This window comes from Callorhinus ursinus, unplaced genomic scaffold (assembly GCF_003265705.2).
Source record: "Callorhinus ursinus isolate GAN/ISIS: 27379988/994484 unplaced genomic scaffold, GSC_fseal_2.0 scaffold44, whole genome shotgun sequence".
Taxonomy (NCBI): domain Eukaryota; kingdom Metazoa; phylum Chordata; class Mammalia; order Carnivora; family Otariidae; genus Callorhinus; species Callorhinus ursinus.
The window spans coordinates 11,480,925-11,504,652 of record NW_027397106.1 but is presented as its reverse complement, the minus strand read 5'-3'; the positions used below and the strand labels follow the sequence as shown (position 1 = coordinate 11,504,652).

The window sequence follows — 23,728 nt, the reverse complement described above, 5'->3', positions numbered from 1 at the left end:
CTTTTAAAAATTCAAACCTAGATTACAGTCATTTCAGGTTCTAGTTATTTTGTAAATATAATATAGCAAGTTATGGCCTAAAATGTTCACAGGCACTATCTGTGTAATGAAATGATTGATTCATTTACTCAGTGTGTACTTTTTTTTTTAAAGATTTTATTTATTTGACAGAGAGAGAGACAGCGAGAGAGGGAACACAAGTAGGGGGAGAGGGAGAGGGAGAAGCAGAAGCAGGCTTCCCACTGAGCAGGGAGCCAGATGTGGGACTCGATCCCAGGACCCTGAGATCATGACCTGAGCCGAAGGCAGATGCTTAAGGACTGAGCCACCCAGGTGCCCCACTCAGTGTATATTTTTTTTTAAACTACTACATGGTGTTGTGAGAATGAAAGCGAATAAGAGCCACCAGAAGGAGGTTATGTTCTTTGTCGTCAAAGTAGAATGGGCTGGGTTGTACTTACTGGGGTAAGTTCTGACACTGAAGGAATTCAGAAGAATGATGATAAGATGATGAGGAAAGACTGAGGGGGAGGGATCATTCAAGTTGAACTCTGAAGGCTAGTTAGCATTTCTGTCAGAAGAGATGGATAGAGCTAGAGGAAGACTAGTTAAGTGGCTGGGACATAGCAAGCAAGTACATAGTATGTACGTGATGAGGCCATTTTGGCCGAAGCACAGGTGCTAGTGGACATCTGAGTTGCTGGAGTCTGGCAGACAGAGAGGGAATAAAATTGCATAGAGGTCAGGCCTGGAGATGAATTTGGAGGAATGATTGGTATAAAAGTGATCTTTGAATTGGGCTTCGGGTGCTTTACAGGCAGGAGGGGATGGATGACTCTTACTTCAGGAATGACATCAGCTTGCATAGAATATGTAGAGCAAAGTAAGAGGCAGCAGAGAGCAGCTAGAGGGCTGGTGTGGCACAGCTCTTCTATGTTTCCTCTTTAAGACCTGAGGTGAAGGGAGGGCAGGTGGAGAATTTGAGATGATGCTTGGGTGAATAATGGAGGGAAAGGGTCTTCCCTAGAAACTCAGGCATCTTGGAAACTCAGTGCTAAACTGCAGCTCAAGGAAATCTTGTTGAAACATATTCCTTTAAGACCTTTAAAAAAAGGAATGTAAGCTAATTTTAGCTAAATCTATTATGTGTGTGTGAAAATGAATGCTACTTTGGAAATTCAGTGCATGCAGTACCTCTTTTCATTTAAATAAATACTCCCTGTATTTTCTTTTAAATGGTTTTACGAAGATTTTCAGTGGAGCCCTGTACATATTAACAATTCCAGCATTTCCTGTGATCTTTTCCATCATTTATTTATCTCATGTGATAGGTGTAAATCACCTTGTGCCATCTACTTGACTCTGGAGAGGTTGTTCATTTGTGGCAATTCATTTACTGTGCTCTGATAAATCGTATTAATATGGGTATGTTTTATAATGTTAGAGGCTTTTCTGGAGGCTTTGTGTGAATTTTTTTGAGGCGTAATCAACTTGTTGTCCGTACCTTTTTTATTGTTTTCGTTGTTTCCAGAGGCTTTATGTGGATTTTTTTTTTTTTGAGGTATAATTGACATATGACCTTATATTATTCTTATCCTTTCTGTTGTTGTTGTTATTATTGTCGTCTTGGTAAGTGTGAAGTGGCATCTCATTATGGATTGATTTACATTTCCCTAACAGTTAGTGATGAGCAACATTTCATGGGCTTATTGGTCATTTGTATATCTTCTTTGAAGAGTTATCTACTCATTTTTTTTTTTGGTCCATCTTAAAATTAGTTTGTCTTTTTGTTGAGTTTTAGGAGTTCTTTATATATTCTGGATATTAAATCCTTATCAGATATATGGCTTGCACATATTCTGTTCTTTTGATAATGTCCTTCAGTGTTCAAAATTTTAATTTTAATAAAGTCTGATTCTCTATTTTTTCTTCTGTTGCTAATGTTTTTGGTGTCATATCTAAGAATCCATTGCTAAATCAGTGTTGTTTTGTTATATAACTTGTCCACATCATTCTTTGATCACTTTCTTACCTTTGGATGCAGGATTTTCCAGATTATTCTAATGTTTTTTCCTGCCTCAGGCCTAAAGTCTAAGCTGTTTCTCCAAGGAGCACAGATTCTTAGTGGAAAGTCCAAGATCTGGACATTAGTGCGCACACGCACACACACACACACTCTCTTCTCTTTTACATCTGTGTTTATACGTTATTTACATATATTGACGACCATGAGTTTGTGGCAGTATCCTTTCCTCTTTCCCATACCATATTTTACCCCCTCTTTTGTCAGCGAAAAACCTGGCTCCCAGTTGTTGGAAGAGACAGTCCTCCGTGGGTCTCTTGCACTCCTACACATCTTGCCAAGATATGCCAAGACAAGGCCCTGACCACTTTTTATCCATGCTGTTTCTCAGTGGAGTTTGTAGTGAGCATTCTTGAAAGATAAGGTAGTTCTTCCTCTATTTCAAATAGCAGGCTTGCTTATTGCTTGGTGTAAAAATAGTGGCTTCCCCAAGTTTTCCTTAGTTGTGAACCCACTATGTGTGTAGCATCGATCTTGGCCTATATCACATCATTTCTGTGGGACTTGGAAACAGGCTTGTGCAGATAAGCCAATGCTATGTTGCTTGCTGTATAAAATCCTTTGTCTCAGGAATCTTGTGTCTTCTACCAGTATCCATGAGACAGTAACAGTCTAACTTATTAGCTTGTCAGTAGGGTAAAAATCTGATCCCAGACTTGAAACCAGTATCCTCAATATTTTTACTCACGTTCTTTACATAGTTAGTCTTCTGACTTCTTGGGTCTTCCTTCTTGCTCCGTCCAGCACTTTACTTTTGCAGATTGCCATCACTGGCTGCTACTGGGCCACCTGGCTTCACACCATCTTCCACAGGTCTGTTACTAGCTGTGGAACTTTGGGGTTATAATTTACCTAATCTTTTTCTCTTTCTGTTTTATGTGTTTCATACTACAGCACCTTATGTATTTTGTAAATCCATCATATATATATTAGTGGTTCATATCAAATAAGTATGGAGTCATTGGAAGCAACTGGATTAAATAACAGCTAAGAGAGGAAAAAATGTATTGTTTTCTTTTTTTTTTTTTTTTAAGGTTTTATGTATTTGTTAGAGAGAGAGGGCACAAGCAGGGGAAGTGTCAGGCAGAGGGAAAAGTAGGAGAAGCAGGCTCCACTGAGCAGGAAGCCTGATGTGGGACTCAATCCCAGGACCCCAGGATCATGACCTGAGCCGAAGGCAGACGTTTAACTGACTGAGCCACCGAGGCATCCCGAATGTATTGTTTTCTATCTCCTCCCACACTCCCACCCTCTCGAGCCACCGAGGCATCCTGAATGTATTGTTTTCTGTCTCCTCCCACACTCCCACCCTCCCTCTGAAAGTTAGCACTTTTTTCTTTAATAGAGCCGCATACCTGATAATTTATCCACATTTCAAGCATATCATCATCTGTTCATCTTGGTTCTGTATATACAGTGATCTTATTATCTCTTTGTTCGAAACACACTTGTAGATAAAATTCAGAATATATTAGGATCTACTTCATTTTGTATTCAAGGAACATGTTATACTTTACCAAGGGTTATTAATTTAGACTGAATGAGGTAGTTTTTAACAGTCATTTTTTCCCTGTAGTTATGAGGTCTTAGAATAAACTTTAGGGTGGAACTGATGTAAAGTATTAAATAGTATTTAGAAATATAGAACAAGAGTATCACTACATGGTCAGCATACTTTATTTTTAAATGCTGAGGGTTTTTTTTCTGTATTCGCATATGGAAAATTTTGATTAAGTAGTTTAGTATTTTTATACCTATTGATTTTTTTATGCAAAGTTTTTTTTTATTTTAAAGATTTCATTTATTTGAGAGAGAGCACAAGAGAGAGCTAGAGAGAGGATGAGCAGGAGAAGGGACAGAGGGAGAAGCAGACTCCCCGCCAAGCAGGGAGCCAGACGTGGGGCTTGATCCTAGGACCCTGGGACCACGACCTGAGCAGAAGGCAGCCGCTTAACCGACTGAGCCACCCAGGCATCCCTAAAGCAAAGGTTTTTGTTTATTTGTTTGTTTGTTTTAAGATTTTATTTATTTGACACAGAGAGCACAAGTAGGCAGAGTGGCAGGCAGAGGGAGAGGGAGAAACAGGCCCCCCACTGAGCAGGGGGCCCGATGTGGGGCTCGATCCCAGGACTCTGGGATCATGACCTGAGCTGAAGGCAGTTGCCCAACCGACTGAGCCTCCCAGGTGGCCCTAAAGCAAAGGTTTAATTTTGAATTTTATTATAGTGATTTTTATCTTCTTAGGTGATATACTATTTGACAGAGAAAAATACTATAAAACGTCTTTGGTTTATTAGTTCAGTGGTACAAATATTTATTGAGTGTTTACTTTGTATAGGCTACTGTGCTTATATTACTAGCTCATCTAGTGAGTGAAGTAGATGCACAAGAAGATAGCCGAATATGATACATGCTGAAGTTGCATAAAATGCTGTAGGAAGACAGAAGCATTTACCCTCTTCTGGGGGGTTTTATTGAAGATTTCCTGTAGGAGCAGATAACATGAATAAAACCTGAAGGAAAAATAAGGGTTGACCAGAAGAAGGGTAATAGTGAACATATTCCTTCAAAAGGAGGAACATGAGCAAAGCTGTATAAAGCATGATGTGTAGAGGTATTAATGGATGCGTATATGTGACCTAGGGAATTGTGAATTAAATTATAACAAATCTGAATAAATAGTTTTAAAAATATAGTTTTAGTATGTTAGCAATGGGGAGCTCCTGAAAAAGTTTAACCTGGTAGATAGGCTAACCCAATTGGAATGTAGTTTCTTTTGTCTTCAATGTAGAGGATGACTTTTTAAAGATTTTTTCATTTATTTTTAGAGAGAGAGAGAGCAGGGGGAGAGGGAGAGAGAGAATCCCATGCAGACTCCCTGCTGAGCTCGGAGCACGATGCCACTTGGGTCTTGATCTTGTGACCCTGAGATCATGATGTGAGCCTAAATCAAGAGTGAGATGCTTAGCTGACGGAGTCACCCAGGCACTCCTAGAGGATGATTTTCTTTAAAGGTTTTATTTATTTATTTGACAGAAACACAGCGAGAGAGGGAACACAAGCAGGGGGAGTGGGAGAGGGAGAAGCAGGCTTCCCGCAGAGCAGGGAGCCCGATGTGGGGCTCGATCCCAGGCCCCTGGGATCATGACCTGAGCCGAAGGCAGATGCTTAAGGACTCAGCCACCCAGGCGCCCCTAGAGGATCATTTTTTAAAGGTGACACTGGAGATAGAAGAAGAAATCATGAATACCTGAATTAGAGAGGGGAGGTTGGAATGGAGAAAAAGGGTTAAATTTGATAAATGCTTAGGAAGCAAAAAATCAGCAAGATATGGGAATAAAGATATGGGAATTATCTGGATTTTTGGTTTTGTTTACTATGTGTATAATAATAACCATTATCTGAGTTTGGCATATAGGAGGAATGGTTTCAAGGGAGGAGCTGCATTCAAAAGTGAGATTGTCCAAGGAGAGGATGTAGTTAGACAAGAGCAGTGAACTGAGGTCAGAACCCTTGGCCTTTATGGAAGTGATGGAAAATAAAACTTTTTAAACAATATTTGGGGTCACCAATGGCTGATGCAACTGAGTACTCCTGTAATATAAAGATTAAAATATCTTGTGTTTGACTGTGTCAGGATGAATGAGATATGAGGTGGTAAATTCAACATGAGTGGATATGTTTTTTAAAAATAGATGGAAAGTAGGCAATGCTATATGTTGAAAATACAGGAGACTTACAAGTATCCATGAGGTGAATGAAGGTTGAGGACACTGGCTAAAGGAAGATCATCTAAAACCTTTTTTTTTTTTTAAAGGTGATCAGTGACTTGAGCATATTCATAGGTTGAAGTGAAAAGAGAAAAGTTCAAGATACAAGGCAGAAAAGGGAAGACAAGATAAATGAGGACCAGGATGAAAGATCATTGATTTGAGGGGCTTTTAACAGAGGGAAAATTCATATACTGGGACAGGAAGGATGGGGCAGATGAAGGCAGACTGGGGGAGAAGGGATTTGGGGTGGCAGTTGAAGTAGTTCATGCCAGAATACTGTTGTATTTTTTTAGGAAATGAGGTAGCTCGTTGAGAAGAAAAGTTTTGGTGCTAGGTTAGAGGACTTTGGGAGGATTATCCGGATATTAGAATTGCTGCTGAGGTGAATAGGAGATTGAGTTCACTAATGATAAGTAAAAATATTACTAGTGGAATTGAAGGCGCAGTGGAAATTAGAGACCATGTGTCTGTAGTACGTTCAATCTGTAGGCTTATGACAATCAACTATAACAGTGAATAAATAAAAGATTTTGGGATTAATTCAGGTTTGGGGTTGGCTAAGACGATGTATCAGAATTGCCAGGATGGGAAGTTGTTGGTATTCACAGTGCTTCAGATACTGTTAATTGAAGCTGGAAAGGCAGTAAATAAGTGAGGCTAGGACAGGGTTCGTGGCTTGCTAGAAAATAAAGGAGTCTTGTAGGCATCTATGAGATGGAATTATTATAGGAGTGAGAAAACTGAAGGATAAGACGTGATAAGAATACAGTATTGGATTCTGAAGAAGAGCACTTCTGGGTAATAAGTGGCAAGGTTTAGGATTTAAGTGTGTGACTAAGGTATTGTGAAGAGGTAGGAGGTAGTTGAGGACTTGCTATACCATTGCACAGATGATCCACATGAATTTTGAGTTACCCATGATGTGGATAGGATGTGTTACAGTGCATACTGCATCCTTGGGTTTAGGAAATGTGGGAAAATTATCAGAAGGTTGGTAATACGGGCAATGTGGGGCTGTAGTGGAATAGCATAGACTTAAAGAGTTTGTTGGGCTCTTTTTCCCTTTTCTTAGAGGATGGGGGATTTAGACCATAATCCTTTGTGTCGTATACTTCAGGACCTTGAAGCAGTCATCAGTGCATGCTTAGTACTCATGAGTTTTAGGGGAGGTATTTGTGTTCAAATACCAGCTTTCACTTAAGGAAGTTAGAAGGATTGGCTGATGAAGAGGCTGAGGTTGTAAAAGCATTTACAAGATCAACTCAAATTACTGTATTTTGTTATTTGTATATACACAAATACCATTATTAAGCATAAAGTACTTGTAACACAGGAAAGCAGTTAACATATGCGTGTATCTGTGGTAGTAATGCCCCCCTTTGTTCGTGGCAATAACTCATGTACCCTTCGGTGGAATGTAAACAAATGCTGAGGGGCAGATTGGAGCAGCTGTTACTTGGTGCAAAGCTGATGTTTGCTATTTGGGAATGTAAGCATACTGTGGCCTACTTCAAAAGAAGAAACCCGGATTTTTAAAATGTTAAATTTCTTGAGTTTTCAGTGTTTACAACTAAGTAAAACCAGAGTTTGCAGTCTCTGGAGTAAGGCAACAGTCTGGGACTCTGAAATGAAGAGCATGTAATAGCAGCTTGTCTAAGATGGTGGTTTCCAACCTTCGCTATGCTCTCAATTAGGTGGAGAGCTTTTTTTTTTTTAAGAAGTTTCTGGTCCTCACATTTGGAGATTTGATTTACTTGGCCTGGGCATCAGTATTTTTCAAAAGCTCATCAGATGTCCTAATGTGAAGCTAGACTTGAGAACCACTGGTCTAATAGGTAGTATGGAGTGACAACAGTCACCAAACCATAGGTTCATGTTAACAATGACTTCTCGGCACCTTTTCTCATTTATGGTAACTTCATTTGTCTTTATCCTTGACAGCATTTACTTCCTTTGCTTATGGTTTTTTTGTTGGTGGTGGTGGTGGTGGTTTTTTTTAAGATTTTCTTTATTTTTGAGAGAGCGAGCGAGCACGAGTGTGCAGAGGGAGAGGCAGACTCCCCACTGAGCAGGGAGCCCAATGTGGGACGCTGTCCCAGGACCCCGGGATCATGACCTGAGCCAAAGGCAGACACTTAACCGACTGAGCCACCCAGGCACCCTTTGCTTATGTTTTTATAACTTGTGTTTATAAGAATCACTTAGAAGCTCCTTAAAAATGAAAATTTCCAGGCTTCATCTCAAGAGATTCTGATTCAGTAAGTGGAGACTTGGAATCTGTATTTTCACAAGCCCCCCAGATGATTGTGATGCAGAAGGTTTGGAGAATGAAGTTTGAGAAACACTGCCCTATACTGTCTGATGCTGGTGACAGATAAATCTGTATCTATAGCCTTGGCTTCTTGCTGAGCGCTACATTTCTACATCCAACCATCTTTTAGACACATCTTCATTTGGGAATCCCAAACTTTTCACTGAAATGAAATAAATCTGTTTTGAGAACACTTCTACCTGTTGTCCACACATCTTAGGCACATAGGTGGACTACATTTCCAGGTCTTCATTCCTGCTAACTGTGGCCACATGGCTAATTTATCTCCAGTGTAATGTGAATAGGAGTTCTACTTCTACATGTATTCTTCCACACACATTTACCTTTTCCCATCTTGCATGATGGGCCCTGGAATGGAATGACAGCAGACATGTGACCTTGGAAGCCACATGTTGAAATAGAGTGGTCAAGCGTGGGTTCTTGGGTGATTGTGTGGAGCAGAATCTCTCACCCTGGAATGCCTGCCCTTGACTATTTTGTACAGATGAACTTCTTATGTGTAATGAATCAAGATTACATTTTTTGGTATTTATGTTATAACATTTTAGGCATATCTTGACCTCAGTAAGAATCAGCACTCTTTTAGGTGTTAGAGATCAAACTATGGATAACACAGATAAGATCTATACTCTAGCTGGGAGATCTTAGTCCATATCTCGTGCCTAGAATGCTTTTGATACAAAGTTGTTGTTTTGTAGAAAGAGCCCAGACCTTGGGTTACCAAACTTCCCAATTTTGCTGCAAGATAATTGTTTGGTTTTTTGGGGTAGTATAGAATAAAAGATAGTGTGGGAAATTCCTTATCTTAAATCATAGTGCCCCTGGTACTCTTGTTTCCACATTTAAGAAAAGACATTTGAGGTCTGTGTTTAACTTATTTTTAAGTTCGTGCTATAAGTTACCAAGCCACTTTGTCAAAATTATTTTTTTTTTTTAAGATTTTATTCATTTGACAGAGAGAGTGAGTGGGCGATTGCACAAGCAGGGGGAGCAGCAGGGAGAGAGAGCAGCAGGCTCCCCACTGAGCAGAGAGCCTGATGCAGGGCTCAATCCCAGGACTGATCATGACCTGAGCCGAAGGCAGACACTTAACCGACTGGGCCACCCAGGTGCCCCAATATGATTCTTGAAATCTTAATTCCTTTTTAGAGTTTCTGTTGACTAGAAATGAAGTAACTAATATTTTATGTGGAATATTTGTGCGTGTTGGATGTGGGAAGGAAAGAAAAATGAGGTCCTAATAAGTAAAATGCTTTCTTTTCCCCTACCCCCCGCTATTCTTCCCCTCTACTTTACTGAATTTTACCCTTGACCAGTAAGTATATCCACGGAAACTGAGGGATCCATCACAGCTTGTCTGGTCTGACTGGTGTGAGGGGCTGGAATTACCTCAGGGATGTATATTAATAAGGGGAGACTCATGAGCTTCATATATCTACTTTTGAAACCAGCATTCAAGGTAATTAAGTGTAGATGGTCCCAGGAACACATTTTGAGAAACAGTGCTTTATAGGGCATTAGTTCTTCCCATCTTCCATTCTTCTGGTGACTTTGCCTTCTCTACATGCTCAGCATTATGGCTGAAATGTTTGTGATATAGTCGAAGACACTGTCTTAACTATCAGGTACTTTTTTTGGTAATAAAAACATCAGTTAAACATGTGGGGGTTTTGTAGTTTTTTGTTTTTTTTTGTCTTCATGGTAAGTATTCTAGTTGTACTGTTAGTTATATATGTTCAAAGACTCTTTTGTATTTACCTTATAATTTATTGTATTGAATCTTTTATATGTATTGATATCCTCATTTTCAACATAGCTGGAAACCCTATATATAGTTTTGAAGGTTTTTGATGTGAAGTTTTCTTTGCATGGTAATACAGTGCAAAATTTTTACCCTGTGATGTATGGAATGACATTAAAAAATATGCCCAAGTTTCCAGTATCCTGCTCTATTCAGCATGCTTCAGGGCTATTGTTAAAACAAAACCCAAAATTCTTTCTTAAAATCAAGATGATTACTTGCACAAAGAAAATTATACTGGTTGATATCGATGGAATTTTATAGCTAATTATGAGTGTTAGGACTAATACATGTTTAAAAAAATAGTATGAATAAAGTTGTGATATTTCTATCAACCAGTTTTTCCTCTTTAATTTTTTTGAGTAAATTAATGATAACCTAGGGATTCATGTTTTGTATTTTAAGTACTCAATGACAATTGTATATATGGCTTTGTTTTAATTTGTACAGTTCTTCAGGAAACAGTACTGTATTTTAATGTCTAGCTTAAATTTATTTTACCTCTGTAACTTTAAATACTTAGATTTTCTTGTTAAAAATGAGATTTTACATTTGAAGTAATTTTAATGAATCTTAACTAATTGTCAGGAAAACGGAAACCTCTAAATATGTCAGAGGGTTTGAGTCATTAGCAATCTAGGGTCATCTGAAAGAATTTAGGTCCTATGAAGCCAGGCTAGTTCATTTCCAGTTTACCCTGCTGTTATTATGTAGCCCATTAAGCTTTCAGCCTTCTTCCTTGGTAAGATCTGGACTCTGTTTTTATACCCTAATCCTGTGATGCCATCAAAATCATTTTTCATCCTCTGAGATGCTGCTTCTGAAATTGGCAGATATATAAAGAGAAAAGCAGCTCAATAAAAATAGGTCCAGATCTCTGAGCTTCCTGCTTGTCTTGCATCTTGGTTCCATACTTCTTTATTATAGTCTTAGCTCTTTGATGATTCTCAGCAGTTTACTTTAAAAAAAAAAAAAAAAGTCCAGTTTTCCTAGATTTTCTCTTGCAGTTGAGATAGTTGGAATTACTCAGTTCCCAATTTTTGGATGTAGAAGTGGTTTTGGGCGTGGTAGTCGTGTTTTGTTGAAGTAAATCTATGAATAAATCTATAAAATAAAAAGAAATCTATAGATAAATCTTTGTTTAGGTGTAAGGTTAAGATATAAGGTTGTTCCGTTTGCCCTTGCTGTACTGTCTTAATTAAAAAGAAAAAACTCAGCCTTTGAATATCTATTTTAACCTAGATTTATCATAAATTATAGTGGAAGACAAAAATTTAAGAAAATTCGGACTCATTTGTTTCATAAAACTAACATAATGTGTTCTAGTACCTTTCAGTATCTAAAGAGTACCCACCATTATTCATGGTAGCTATTGTGTACCTTTGTTTGTGATAGAAAGAAAATTAAATGAAAAGTAATAAACATTAAAATGCCCATCTTATTTATGAATTCATGAGTTGTTTCAATAATTGCTTTTTTTCCCCTCAAACACTGAAACTCATGGTTGACGTTTGAAACCAAGTGCAAACTACCTTAAGCAGGTGTTATACCACGAAAACAAAGGAAACCAAATATTTTGCAGCCTTTTGTGACATTAGATTGAGCCTAGCAAAAGCCAGATTTGTACAGACATATATAGAGGAGAGAAAAAGGAAACTTGTTAATGAAGATAAGAAAGGCATTCTGACAGTCAGAAAAGTATGATACTTCCATCTCTATCTAGTATTTGCTCTCTGTGTGGACTTTCGAAGTTTAACCCTGTTTTGTGAACTAGAGTAGTGTTTTCCATTTTTAGGACCATTGAATCCCTAGCAATTTCCAGGCCAATCCAAATTGTTTATTATTCATGAGGAAGCTTACGTGTCTGTTTATCCTTGTTTTCACTACTGGATGAGATCATTTGCCTATTTGTTTGGGAAAACTTAAAAGAACAGGTTATCTTAAATACATATTTAGGGATGTGATACCTGGTTTTGTTTTGTCTCCCATTATCTTCATATCCTTCACCATTTTTTTATTGGTATGTTCATGTTATTCAACAGTTTTTTCAGCATGCATTAAATTATGAAACATTAGTATTTAAGGCTTTGCCATTGGTATTAGGATTTACCCCCTTAGTTGGAAATTTGCTTTAAATCCAATTGTAATTTATAACTTTAGAGCCCTTTTTAGCATGTAGTTTAAAGCTTGGTATTTTGATACAAAATAGGCTTATAATTATTTAGTATTTTTTCTCTTGAGGGGTCTTTCCCTTCTGTCCCTTCCAAACATTTAGCTTTTTAACCAACCCGAATTTATCATGATATGAGTTATAAGAAGAGAATTGATCATTCTTCTCCCTAAATTGTCTCAGAGTTAGGTAAAATGTTTAAAACTTGAGGATCCATGTGTTTGGGTTAAAAGGTTAACCCAAAGTTTAAAAAGGTTAAAAAATGAGATCACGGACAACAACATGACAAAAGCCTGAAACTATAATAATAGATACCATTCATTGCAAAGTTGCTGTGTTCAGAGAAGTTAGGAAAATGAAGCTCAGAGAGGTTGAGCAAATTAAGGTCAAAAGGCCATATATATGCAGATGAACTAACTTTTGAATCTGCATCTGCCGGTAAGAATGCTCTTAGAAGTGCCACTGTAAATAAATATGTTTAACTTTATTAAACTTCATGTTTCCCAAAGTTATTTACCCGTAGAACACCCTCTTTGGATTTTGTGGTGAGATGAAAAATACCAACATCTTGTGGATTAGTATCTTTTGGAATGTATTTTGAGAAAAGCATTTTATTATGAAGTCAGGTCTCTGGTAAAAAAGAAGGTATAAATCAGCTAAAACATATCCCTCTATCATTCTGTAATTGCTTTCCAAAATATAGCTTCTGAAGTGCAGAATTTTAAGAGATGGGCAAGGGATAGGATGGAAAAAAATCTCCATGTATTTCTTTGTATTCTGTGAGAAATATGAATCTCTAAGTAGTAACCTCTTTATTCTCTATTAGATTGAAAACTTTCAGGAGGTATTTAACTGTTTAGATCAAGGGTCAGTAAACTACAGTCCATTGGTCAAATCTGACCAGTTGTCTTTTTTGGTAAGTTTATTGGAACACAGCCAGGCACATTTGTTTACCTATTGTCTATGGCTGCTGTTGTGCTCTGGTGGAATGTTGTTGAAAGCTGTGGTGGAGACCGTATGGCTCACAAAGTCTCAGTATTATTTGCCTCTTTACAGCAAATGTTTGTTGACCCCCAGTGTAATGAGTGGTCTTTCTGCCTCCTTTTCACTTTATATGTGCTTCATGTCTTTGTACTCTGTGAACTCCATAGCTGAAGTTCTTGACATTGAATTATCTGCATTTCATCCTCTGTAAAGTAAATTCCTTGGGAAGTCAACTTGAAGTGTTGTTCTAGAGGTTTTATTATTAGTAGGTTTTAAACTCCTGCCAATATACAAGATTCCGTAGTTTTGCTTTTCTGAAGGATAAAACTATCAAGCAGTTCACATTGGCATACTTAGTTGTTTTTTGCTGCAAACCATTATTGATTTGATAGAAATCATAGTAATGCTGTCAGTAGAAGTAGCTAACATCTATTGAGTGTTGTGTACCAGGCTCTGTTCTAAGCACTTTACATATATTTTCTCATTTACTCCTTGCAACAACTCTGTGAGGTAGGTAGTACTGTTCCCACTTTATAGATGAGGAAATTAAGGCACAGGGAGGTTAAGTAACTTGCTTAAGTTCATGAAGATAATAGTTACTTTGGATGGGTCTTTCAGTACTTAGGCGGCTAGTTCATGAAGGCCTTTACATGCCCTGACCCCCTTTCTTTTCTCTAGTAGGTGATGCTTCTGTTAAGCCCTGTATACAGGGTTAGTATTTGAAACTTTGGTGCTCTATAATTCTGTGAACTCTAAGAAGGCCCTCTGATTCATCATTATGCCCTTCCCTTTAACATACGATACTTTCACAGGGCAGTTAGTCTGATCACTATAAACATACATCAGATCTCTTCGCAACCTTGTTGTGAGGTTCCATTTCTTTTATCCTATCTCTGCTCGTATATCACTTTCTCAGAAAGGTTCTCCCTGAGCATATTATCTAAAATAGCCTCCTTCACATCCACCTTACTTTATATTACTTGTCACTCAGAAATGTTTTATTTATAGGCTCCTTTCCGCATTAGAATATAAGCCTGGGGCAAGGACTTTATCTTTTCACTTCAAAATAGAGTTGATATATTTTCTACCATTCTTTGTTTATCCCTTTTCCATACCTGGAACCTAACTGCCCTCCCAACTCACTTGCCTCCAAATTCCTTGATTCATCAGATGAGTTCTGGGCATGCTTCTGACAGGCCACTGTTCCATTGTTATCTTTGAACGTCCCCATTTTCCCCCCCTGTCCTTACCTCTGTACTCTCTGATAAATTTTTTCTTACTTGATGATTATAATTTCTGGCTCACAGTCCTCTCTATCCCTCTCCCTCCTGATTTGATGATACTTTTTTTTCTTTTTTGGTCAAAGAGAGTTTAAAATGAAGCTAAAACTTTTTTTGCATGAGAAAGATTGAATTAAACCTTACACAGAAGTAAAAGGTTAATAAAACATTAAAAGGAGAGATTTCCTGTTAATTGGAAGAAACTGTATGATTTTTGTTAATAAAGAAGACAAAGTTGTATCTGCTTTCTTAACACTAAATTAAGGTGGACAGCCCATTCCCTGGTCAAATGACTCCTAAGTCACTAAATGCAGAGATCTCTTCCAGCCTATGTAGTATATGATATTAACTTTCCTTTACCTTTTAAGACTTCTCTTCCTTTGCTTTTTAGTAAATGCTTTTTAAAGTGTTCACTCTTCTGATTACTTTTATTTTTGTTCACATTAATATCCTTTAAAACTTTTTTGCTTTTTCTTGAAACTTGGAATACTTTCCCTACCATGTAAATCTGTGCTGTCTAATATGGGAGCTGGTAGCCAAAGTTCCATTGGAGATATGGCCAGTTCAGACTGAGATATTCTGTTAGTATATAATACACACTGGGATTTTCAAGATTTAAGGTGAAAAAGAGAGAATGTAAATATCTCATTAAATTTTATTTTTATTTTTTAGATTTTTTTTTTTTTAAGATTTGGGGGTCCTATTCCATACAGCCTTCCACCCTTTATGGACCCCTCCCCACTCTTTCTCTTCCCTCCTGGAACAACCCAGATTCCTTGTTTCCTAAGGGCTTGTCAGTCCTTTTTTTAAAATTTATTTGTAATTTAAATTCAATTAATTAGCATATAATGTATTATTGGTTTCAGAGGTAGAGGTCCATGATTCATCAGTGTTATATAACACCCAGTGGTTATTACATCATGTGCTCACCTTAATGTCCATCGCCCAGTTACCTCATCCCCCCCTCCTCCCTCCCCTTTAGCAACCCCAGTTTGTTTCCTATGATTAAGAGTCTCTTATGGTTTGTCTCCCTCTCTGCTTTCATCTTACATGTTGATAATATTTTATATATATTGGGTTAAATAAAAAGTATTGCTAAAATCAGTTTCACCTGTTTCTCTTTATTTTTTTATTTTTTAAAGATTTTATTTACTTGAGAGAGAGAGCATGAGTGGCAGGGGGGCGGCACCCTGCGGGGAGGGGCAGAGGGAGAAGGAGAAGCAGGTTCCCCTCTGGGCAGGGAGCCCAACCTGGGGCTTGATTCCAGGACCCTGGGATCATGACCTGAGATGCTTAACTGACTGAGCCACCCAGGCGCCCGTTTCTCTTTTTAAATATAGCTGTTACATCTGTAGCTTGATTATATTTCTGTTCAACAAGGTTGATATAAATTTTATCTTTTTTTAAAGATCCTCCAGATCACTTTTCCATCTAATACAAATTTCTCTTCTGAATTGCAGTACCAGCCTTCTCAGCCTTCTGGAACATTTACTCCCCCGGGCTTGCGCCCCACCCCCCCCAACATACTAAGCTTCTTTAGAACCAGGGTAATTCCCCATAGTGCCTTTCATATATTGGAATATAGAGATAAAAGAGATAGAAATATTAAAAATATGTATACACACTAACATGAATAAATGACATGGCTAGTATTACCACTTTATCAAAGGGATACTTAAAGTAGATGATGCTGGTTGTGATGTTTTTGCTCCATCTGATGAGAAATATGAGGGATTGATGTGAAGGGGAGGAGAGACCTTACTCTACTCTGAGATATTAAAAATCTGACATGTACTTCCCCCAAGTATATTCAGTCACCCCAGGCTACTCGGTTCTGAACTATGCTGTTGTGATTTTACCGCCATCTGGCGTCAGGATTAGGAAACTGTAGTTCAGTACTTTGTCTACTCCCCCACCCTGCCTCCTGCTGGACAAAGTAGACAGTCTTTCCTGGGCATGTGGGCCTGCTGCTCTTCTTACCCAGATAAGTTATCAGTAAGAGCTCATTTAATTTCAGTGTAGGGAATCTCCTTAGAGCAGTCTTTCTTTGGCTTCCCTGATAACTTACTTACTGGTTTCCCTCATGTTTCTGTGGCTCTTCTCTTTCATTCTCAGCCCATTTCTCTTCCGGTGTAATTTTTTTAGTCCTAGATTCTGGGCCCTACCCGAGGCTTTAAGTACTGCCTACTTATAGAACAATTTATAGTTAATAGCCAAAAAATCCCTTCTAATCTTGTCACTGATGTGTCTAGTTGCCTACTAACTGGCTGTTACGTGAGCATCTCAAACTTAACATGTTCAAATCTAAGTGTGGCTCTTGTACCAAACCCCAGTTTCTCAAATCTCTTTTTCTCATTTCAGTAATTCATCATGCCAGAATTCTTGGAATCATCTTGGCATCCCCTGTCTCTTAACACTCATTAGTCAGACATTCACCATGTCCCATTGAGTCTATAAAGATGCACTCTTGTATGTGTTAAAGTGCTCCCCTGCTCTGGCCTTATCTAAGCTACCACCGTCTCTTGTCTGCATGAGTAAGCTCCTAATTAGTCTCCCTGTGTACACGCTTGACTACATTTGCATGTTTTATGTTAATTTGTTTAAAATCCGCCTCTTCTAGCATGAGTTTCATGACGGGGGAGTGACTGCATGCATTTGGTTTATCATTGGGTCCTTGGCCCCTGGTACAGGTCCTGAGACCTGTGTAATACATATGTAGCCACTAGGCTCTCAGTGATGTCGATACGGCTTCTGTAGTTTTGCTGATTGAGATTGAATGCATTAGAATTTCTTGAATGCTTTATTTTGGCATTAGTATTTTGTCTGAGTTCATTTATCCTAAATGAGTTTTAGCTGTTTTCTACTTTGGTCTAGAGAATTGTAATTGTATCTGTAAGGAAAATATATTTTGGGTATTAATCTGCTAATAACTATTTATATATTAGGGACTGCTGATCAATATGCTGAAATTTTCTGAACATTTGAAATTTCATGTCATTGGTTTGTCTCTTAGCATTCTTCTTTCTGAAATGCAATGTTCCTTAATTTTAATATGGAAATACACTTGCTAAATCTTCAGTTAAAACCTGTTTGATGCCAAGTGTTCCTTTAAATGGAGGCTCAGATCTTGATAGTTTCATTTAGTAATTTTGGTTTGCTTTGATGTTTTAAAGTTAGTTTTGCTTTATAAAGTTTTACTCTTAGGACTTTCTACATTGAATTGATGATATTGCTTAATACGGAAATTTAATTTGTAAAAGTAGAGGTGATTAAAAGCTGGTGGTTAGAGATAAGCAACAATCTGTACACTAAGGATGCAAACTCGAGAGCAAGGACTTAATAGGTATATACCAGCGTTTCTCAGCCTTGGCATTACTAACATTTTGGGTCAGATAGTTTTTGTTGTGTGCTTGTATCGGACTTGCCCTAGGCATTGTAGGATTTTAGTGACATCCCTGGTCCTCCCCACCAGTGGCAACCCTTCCTCTCCAGTTATGACAACAAAAATGTCTGTAGAGATTGCCAGATTGGAACATGGGAAGCAAAATCACAGCAGTTGAATACCAGTAGTGTGTACTATACTTGGAAGTGGATAAGAGATCATGATATGTCTCACTTGGGAAATCTTTGGTGTTCTCTAGATGTCTTTGAGAGTATGGTAGCTATGTAGAATATTGTTAATGGCAAACAGAAGTAGAGACTGTATGACTACGTTTTTCACATCATAACATTTCTGTGTTTGCTTAGAATAAAGTCACTTGATCTTAACTACCTGGTTCTATCCCCAAACTGAAAAAATGTATGCATTCTAAATCATACATCACTGATAAAGTTTCATTTTGTGGACTGACATTAGAAGTTAGGTGATGGGGTGCCTGGGTGGCTCAGTCAGTTAAGCATCTGACTCTTGGTTTCAGCTCAGGTCATGATCTTGTGGTTGTGAGATTGAGCCCCACATTGGGCTCTGCGCTCAGTGCAGAGTCTGCTTTAGATATTCTCTCCTTCTCCCTTTGCTTCTGCCCCCTCTTGTGTACTCTCTCTTGATCTTAAAAAAAAAAAGAAAGAAAGAAAAATTAGGTGGTGGTTAAAAAAAGGGGGGGGGTAGAACCAAGATTACAATGTAAAGAGTAGCTTATAATCAAAGCTTTTGCCATTTGTATTGTGTATGTAAGTTACAGGGTATAATTTGCTTTTTTTTTTTTTTCTTCAAAGGGACATGAGAGATGGCTTTAGAAGAAAAAGTTTCTATTCTTCCCATTACACGAGAGACCGGTCTCCTCATAAAAGAGACGCTCCTTTTTTCAGAGAATCACCTGTAGGTCGGAAGGATTCTCCACACAGCAGGTCTGGCTCCAGTGTCAGTAGTAGAAGCTACTCTCCAGAAAGAAGCAAAACGTACTCTTTCCATCAATCTCAACATAGAAGTATGTATTTTTAAAACCTCTTTTACAACCTCCACTAATGAGAATGTACTGATTCAGATTGCCTTATAGGTATTGTAAGATATATTTTTAACCTTTTATTTTGAAAATTTTGAAACTTATAGAAAAGTTGAAAGAAGAATATGATGAATACCACACACACACACACACACATATTTTTTGGAACCATTTCAAGTTGCAGTCCACACTGACATTTCACTTCTAATTCTTCAGCACAGAAGAGGTGTGTTTATAATCATGTTGGAAAGTTATATACTTTTGTATTTTCTGCTAGTTCCTGTGCTAGTCCATCCTCTTTAATCTTCTGTCACTAGAAGATATCTATCTGTATATATATTTGATAGTATATTTTTCATGAAAAATATCGGTGATTTCCCCTAAATATAAGGTATAAAACCTTATAGATTTTAGAGCTAAAAACCTACCTTAGGTTCATTTTTTTTTCCAACTTCCAATTTGTTTTTTTTTTTTTAATTTGGAATACCTAGATGTTCACAGCATTCTGTGCAATCATAGCATGTCATTCTGGCTTAGTATGTACTGGAATAAATAAATGAAGCAACTTATTTTCTAGATAATATTTTAGCTTTCTGGACTCCACTACCTGCAGTTGAGCTCATTCACAAACATCTCCTCATGCCTTCTTTGATAGAAGAATTAATATGTCATAAATGAGTTAAGATGGCATGAGCAGGTTAAGGTGAGAGAGATTCTCACTCTGCTAGTTAGAAGAACATGTGATGGAAGAAATCAACATTTGGGCTCATCTTTTATTTCAGATTTCTACAAGTATCTTCTAGGTAGAGGGAATTATAAGCCAAGATACAGACAACAGAAAAGTCAAGTGTATTTCTTTTTCTTTACTTTTTAACTTTCTTCCTATTAACTGTTTTTTTTTTTTCTTTTTCAAATAATAAGAGTTTTAGTTTTAGTTTAATAGCATTTGCTTCCTGCATGTTGGGAGTGATGGAAGATCACTTCAAATCATCAGATTGTCTCCATTGGAGCTGTTGCTGGATTCCAGTATTTAACAGACATTTATCAATTTTTTGCTGTTTTCAGAGCTAGGTAGACTGGGGCTTCCAAAAAACATATTTTTGGCTACAAGTGTATGAATGGTCATACAGGAGTTAAGCATGTCATTTGAGGTAGATTTAAAACAAAATCATTTACATATGCCTAATTGCTTAAAATAAGCATATAGTTCCAGGTAACTGAAAGCTTTTTATGGAGTTCAGGGTCTACAGTTTGGTATTTTCTCCTTTGTTTCACTTCCTTCTTTCCCTCCCTCTCCCCTTTCAAGAGGATAAATAACATCTGAGGTTTTTTTTTTTAAGATTTTATTTATTTATTTGACAGAGAGAGCCAGCGAGAGAGGGAACACAAGCAGGAGGAGTGGGAGAGGGAGAAGCAGGCTTCCCGCAGAGCAGGGAGCCCGATGTGGGGCTCGATCCCCAGACCCTGGGATCATGACCTGAGCTGAAGGCAGACACTTAACGACTGAGCCACTCAGGCGCCCCAACATCTGAGTTCTAATGCACACTCACATGCACAGATATAAATATTAGCTAGACACCTTCTAAGAAGATACTTTTTTTTGGATGTATATGACTTAATTCAAGTCTAATGATTTGATTAAGAGGAGGAAAGTATCTTTGGAAACGGATTATGAAGGCTTTTGAGCAAAACATGAGTAAAATGGGAGCTTAAGATTCTTATTCGACAGCTTGTAGTGAACCTGTTACATAAGATAGTTGTTAGTGAATTCATCTTATTCTTTCCGTTTCTCCTCTGAACTAGATTTTGAGGGAGGCAATTTTTTGTCTACTTTCAGCCTGGTAGTTAGTGGTCAAAACTTTAAACTCTTGTGATGAAATGTGGGGGAACCATGTGCTGCTCCTGTCTTAGGGTCTCCAGCAGACTTTCCCTTTTGAGGCCTAATACCTTTACTATCTGGAGTGATGAAAAGGTAATAAAGAAAGCTGGGAGACTAAAATATGGTGCAAATTGAGTGAAATAGAACATACAACTTTGGTAATTCCTTTATGCTTATATTTTTAAGTCTCTGATCTTCTCAAGTAAAGTTCTTCAATCAAAAAAAGTTTGTTTGGGAAAACTCTTTACAAGTTACTTGAGTTGATTCCTTAACTGTTTGGGCTGAGCTATTAAAATGTTTTTCTATACTCCTTTCATGTAAATAGTTTTCAGAATAGTTACATAAAATCATCTTGCAAAAAATTAATGGAGAAGTCTTATTTTAAACAATAATTGGAAAAAGTAATTGTTATGTTACGCATTCGTGATACCAGTTCTTGCTTTTAATCTAAATGTGACAGATAATGATGGCACCTTGCTTTTCTTCAAAAAAGAACTGAGAAACAGGGTCCTTAAATTATCAGTTATTTAAACTGGGTTAATTAGCAACAATGTGTTAATTTAGTTTTTTAAATGTAAATTGAAATTTTGTCAAAGATTTTAAATGTTTCTATAAATAACAGGTAAAAATAATTTTCCTACTCTCCTTATGCCCTCATTTTGCTAAGTTTGACTTTTAATTTTTTGCTTTTGTTCACACTTTTCAGTGTAATTTTAATAATCACTAGTAGTGGGGCGCCTGGGTGGCTCAGTCATTAAGCGTCCGCCTTCTGCTCGGGCCCCGCATCGGGCTCCCTGCTCAGCGGGGAGCCTGCTTCTCCCTCTCCCACTCCCCCTGCTTGTGTTCCCTCTCTAGCTGTGTCCCTCTCTGTCAAAATAAATAAATAAAATATTTAAAAAAAGAAAAAAATCACTAGTAGTTTGGCCATGGTAACCATTGAAGGACTAATTCTTCATAATTCTTCTGTGTATTTAATATATCTCTTATGTGATTAATTATAAGCCACAAAATGATTTTTACTACTTTTTTATCTCAACTACTTATTTCCCATTTTGTGCTTACACACACATACACATGTCTACATGTGTATTTTATTAAATTTCTTCTATTTAGCCTTTTGAGTTAATCCTGTGAACCTTGTACTGCTTTAGACTAGTTATCCTCCTAAATCAAAATGTTATTTTCATTCTGTGCTTTCTAAGAATTTTCTTCCTTTAGCTTAATTGGATTAACATGTTCATAATTGGCACTATAGTGGTCACTATAATATTATTTTTTGTTCCTTTTTGTTGTCTATATTTACACACTAAGTCCTAGTTAACCTCATTGCTTTTCCCTTTATTATGATGCCATTCTAGTTAAAATTGTTGTATGTATATCTTGTCTTTTTCTACTTGAAGTTTATTTTTATTCCTGTTAATCTAACTAAATATCTCCCCATTTGTGAACTCTCTCTCAGATATTTATTTCCTTTTTTCTCCTTTTTCTCAGTTAAATCCCATTCTCCTATCTTACTCTTTTGTTTAGGATAATAGCACTAATAGTGACACCAGAAATCACTAAGTTCAGTCTCCCATACCCTGAGGTTCTTTGTTAAAATACTTCCTGTGATAAATTTACTATATCACAGTCCAGTCCTTCTGTCCTTGTATAGTTCATTTTTTATAAAACAATTAAAATCTTTTCCTGTAACATCTATGTAATACTAGTTATTTGTCTTAGAGCCATAAAAATGTTTCATCTTTTATGTATTTGAAGAGTACCATCATGATCTTCTCGGTTTTTTCCCCCCTTGGTTTAAATATATTTAGTTCCTTCAGCTATTCCTTTTATTTGACATGTTTTCAGAACTTTGCTTCCTTAATTTTCTTTCTGTTCCTTTTAAATTGTGATGCAGAAGTGAACTTTTATTTTATCAACCGCACTGTATCACTGGCCCTTATTGAAACTGTAGACAATTGAAACCTAAGCCATTTTCATATATATTACTATTAAACAAAATGCCCTTCAGCCTGTACTTTTTTTTTAGATGCAATTGCTTGAGTGTAGTTTATATATTAAAAGAAATCTAAGAATGCTAAATATCATCTAATTAACTTTGACTTATTACCCTCTTCTATAGAGGTCTTAAAATTTCATTTAGTGATCTTATATACTTGCAGCAGATAAAAACAGCTCTGTTTCATCAGTGAAGGAAATATGCTTTGTTTTGTATTAGTCCTTAATAATTATCTTGAGTAGCATACAGCCAGATATAGAAACCTCTAGAGACCTCTGTCTGTAGACCTCAGCCATTTATCTGCATTGTTTTCAACCAGTTGTGATCCCCCGTCTTGTCTTCCTTTTTTCTTGAGGATTTCATGGAAGACTTTGTTAGGTGCTTTCTTGAAACTCTTAAGTTAGAAAGCATTTTCTCTATTAAAACAGTGACATGGGGCGCCTGGGTGGCTCAGTCGTTAAGTGTCTGCCTTCGGCTCAGGTCATCATCCCAGGGTCCTGGGATCAAGTCCCGCATAGGACTCCCTGCTCCACGGGAAGCCTGCTTCTCCCTCTCCCACTCTCCCTGCTTGTGTTCCCTCTCTCGCTGGGTCTCTCTCTGTCAAATAAATAAATAAATCTTTAAAAACAAAAACAAACAAAACAGTGACATAAGGTTGCCTTGCATTGTTTTGTAAATCCATTCTGTCATGATTATTTAAATACATAGAAACTACCTCTTTGTTAATTCCTTTTAAACATTTGCCTATGGATTAATGTCAAATTAATCATTATGCTTATACGTTAGTTAAGCTGTGTGACATTTTGGTAGATTTTTAAAAATATTACTACAGAAGATTTGCAAGTTTATTGTTTTGGTTGGTCTGTATCTGTTTTTCTATAGTTCTGACTTTGGGCCCAGCATCCCTTTATTTTCTTGATATCAGCAGCCATTATTAAATATATTTATTTAATTCTATATAAGTCTATTTATATAGAAGATAATGTTA

At 37.2% G+C, this 23,728-nt stretch overlaps 1 protein-coding gene across 8 annotated transcripts in view; it reads left to right on the top strand.

Annotated features, from left to right (window-relative positions):
• Nucleotides 1-23,728, top strand: part of PPHLN1 (periphilin 1) — a 142,333-nt gene that overhangs the window by 36,588 nt on the left and 82,017 nt on the right. For all 8 annotated transcript variants that reach the window (XM_025883279.1, XM_025883277.1, XM_025883280.2 and 5 more), the window contains one exon: nucleotides 18,636-18,847. In XM_025883279.1, the coding sequence (XP_025739064.1) occupies nucleotides 18,636-18,847 (212 nt within the window). The remainder of the gene's footprint in view (nucleotides 1-18,635; nucleotides 18,848-23,728) is intronic.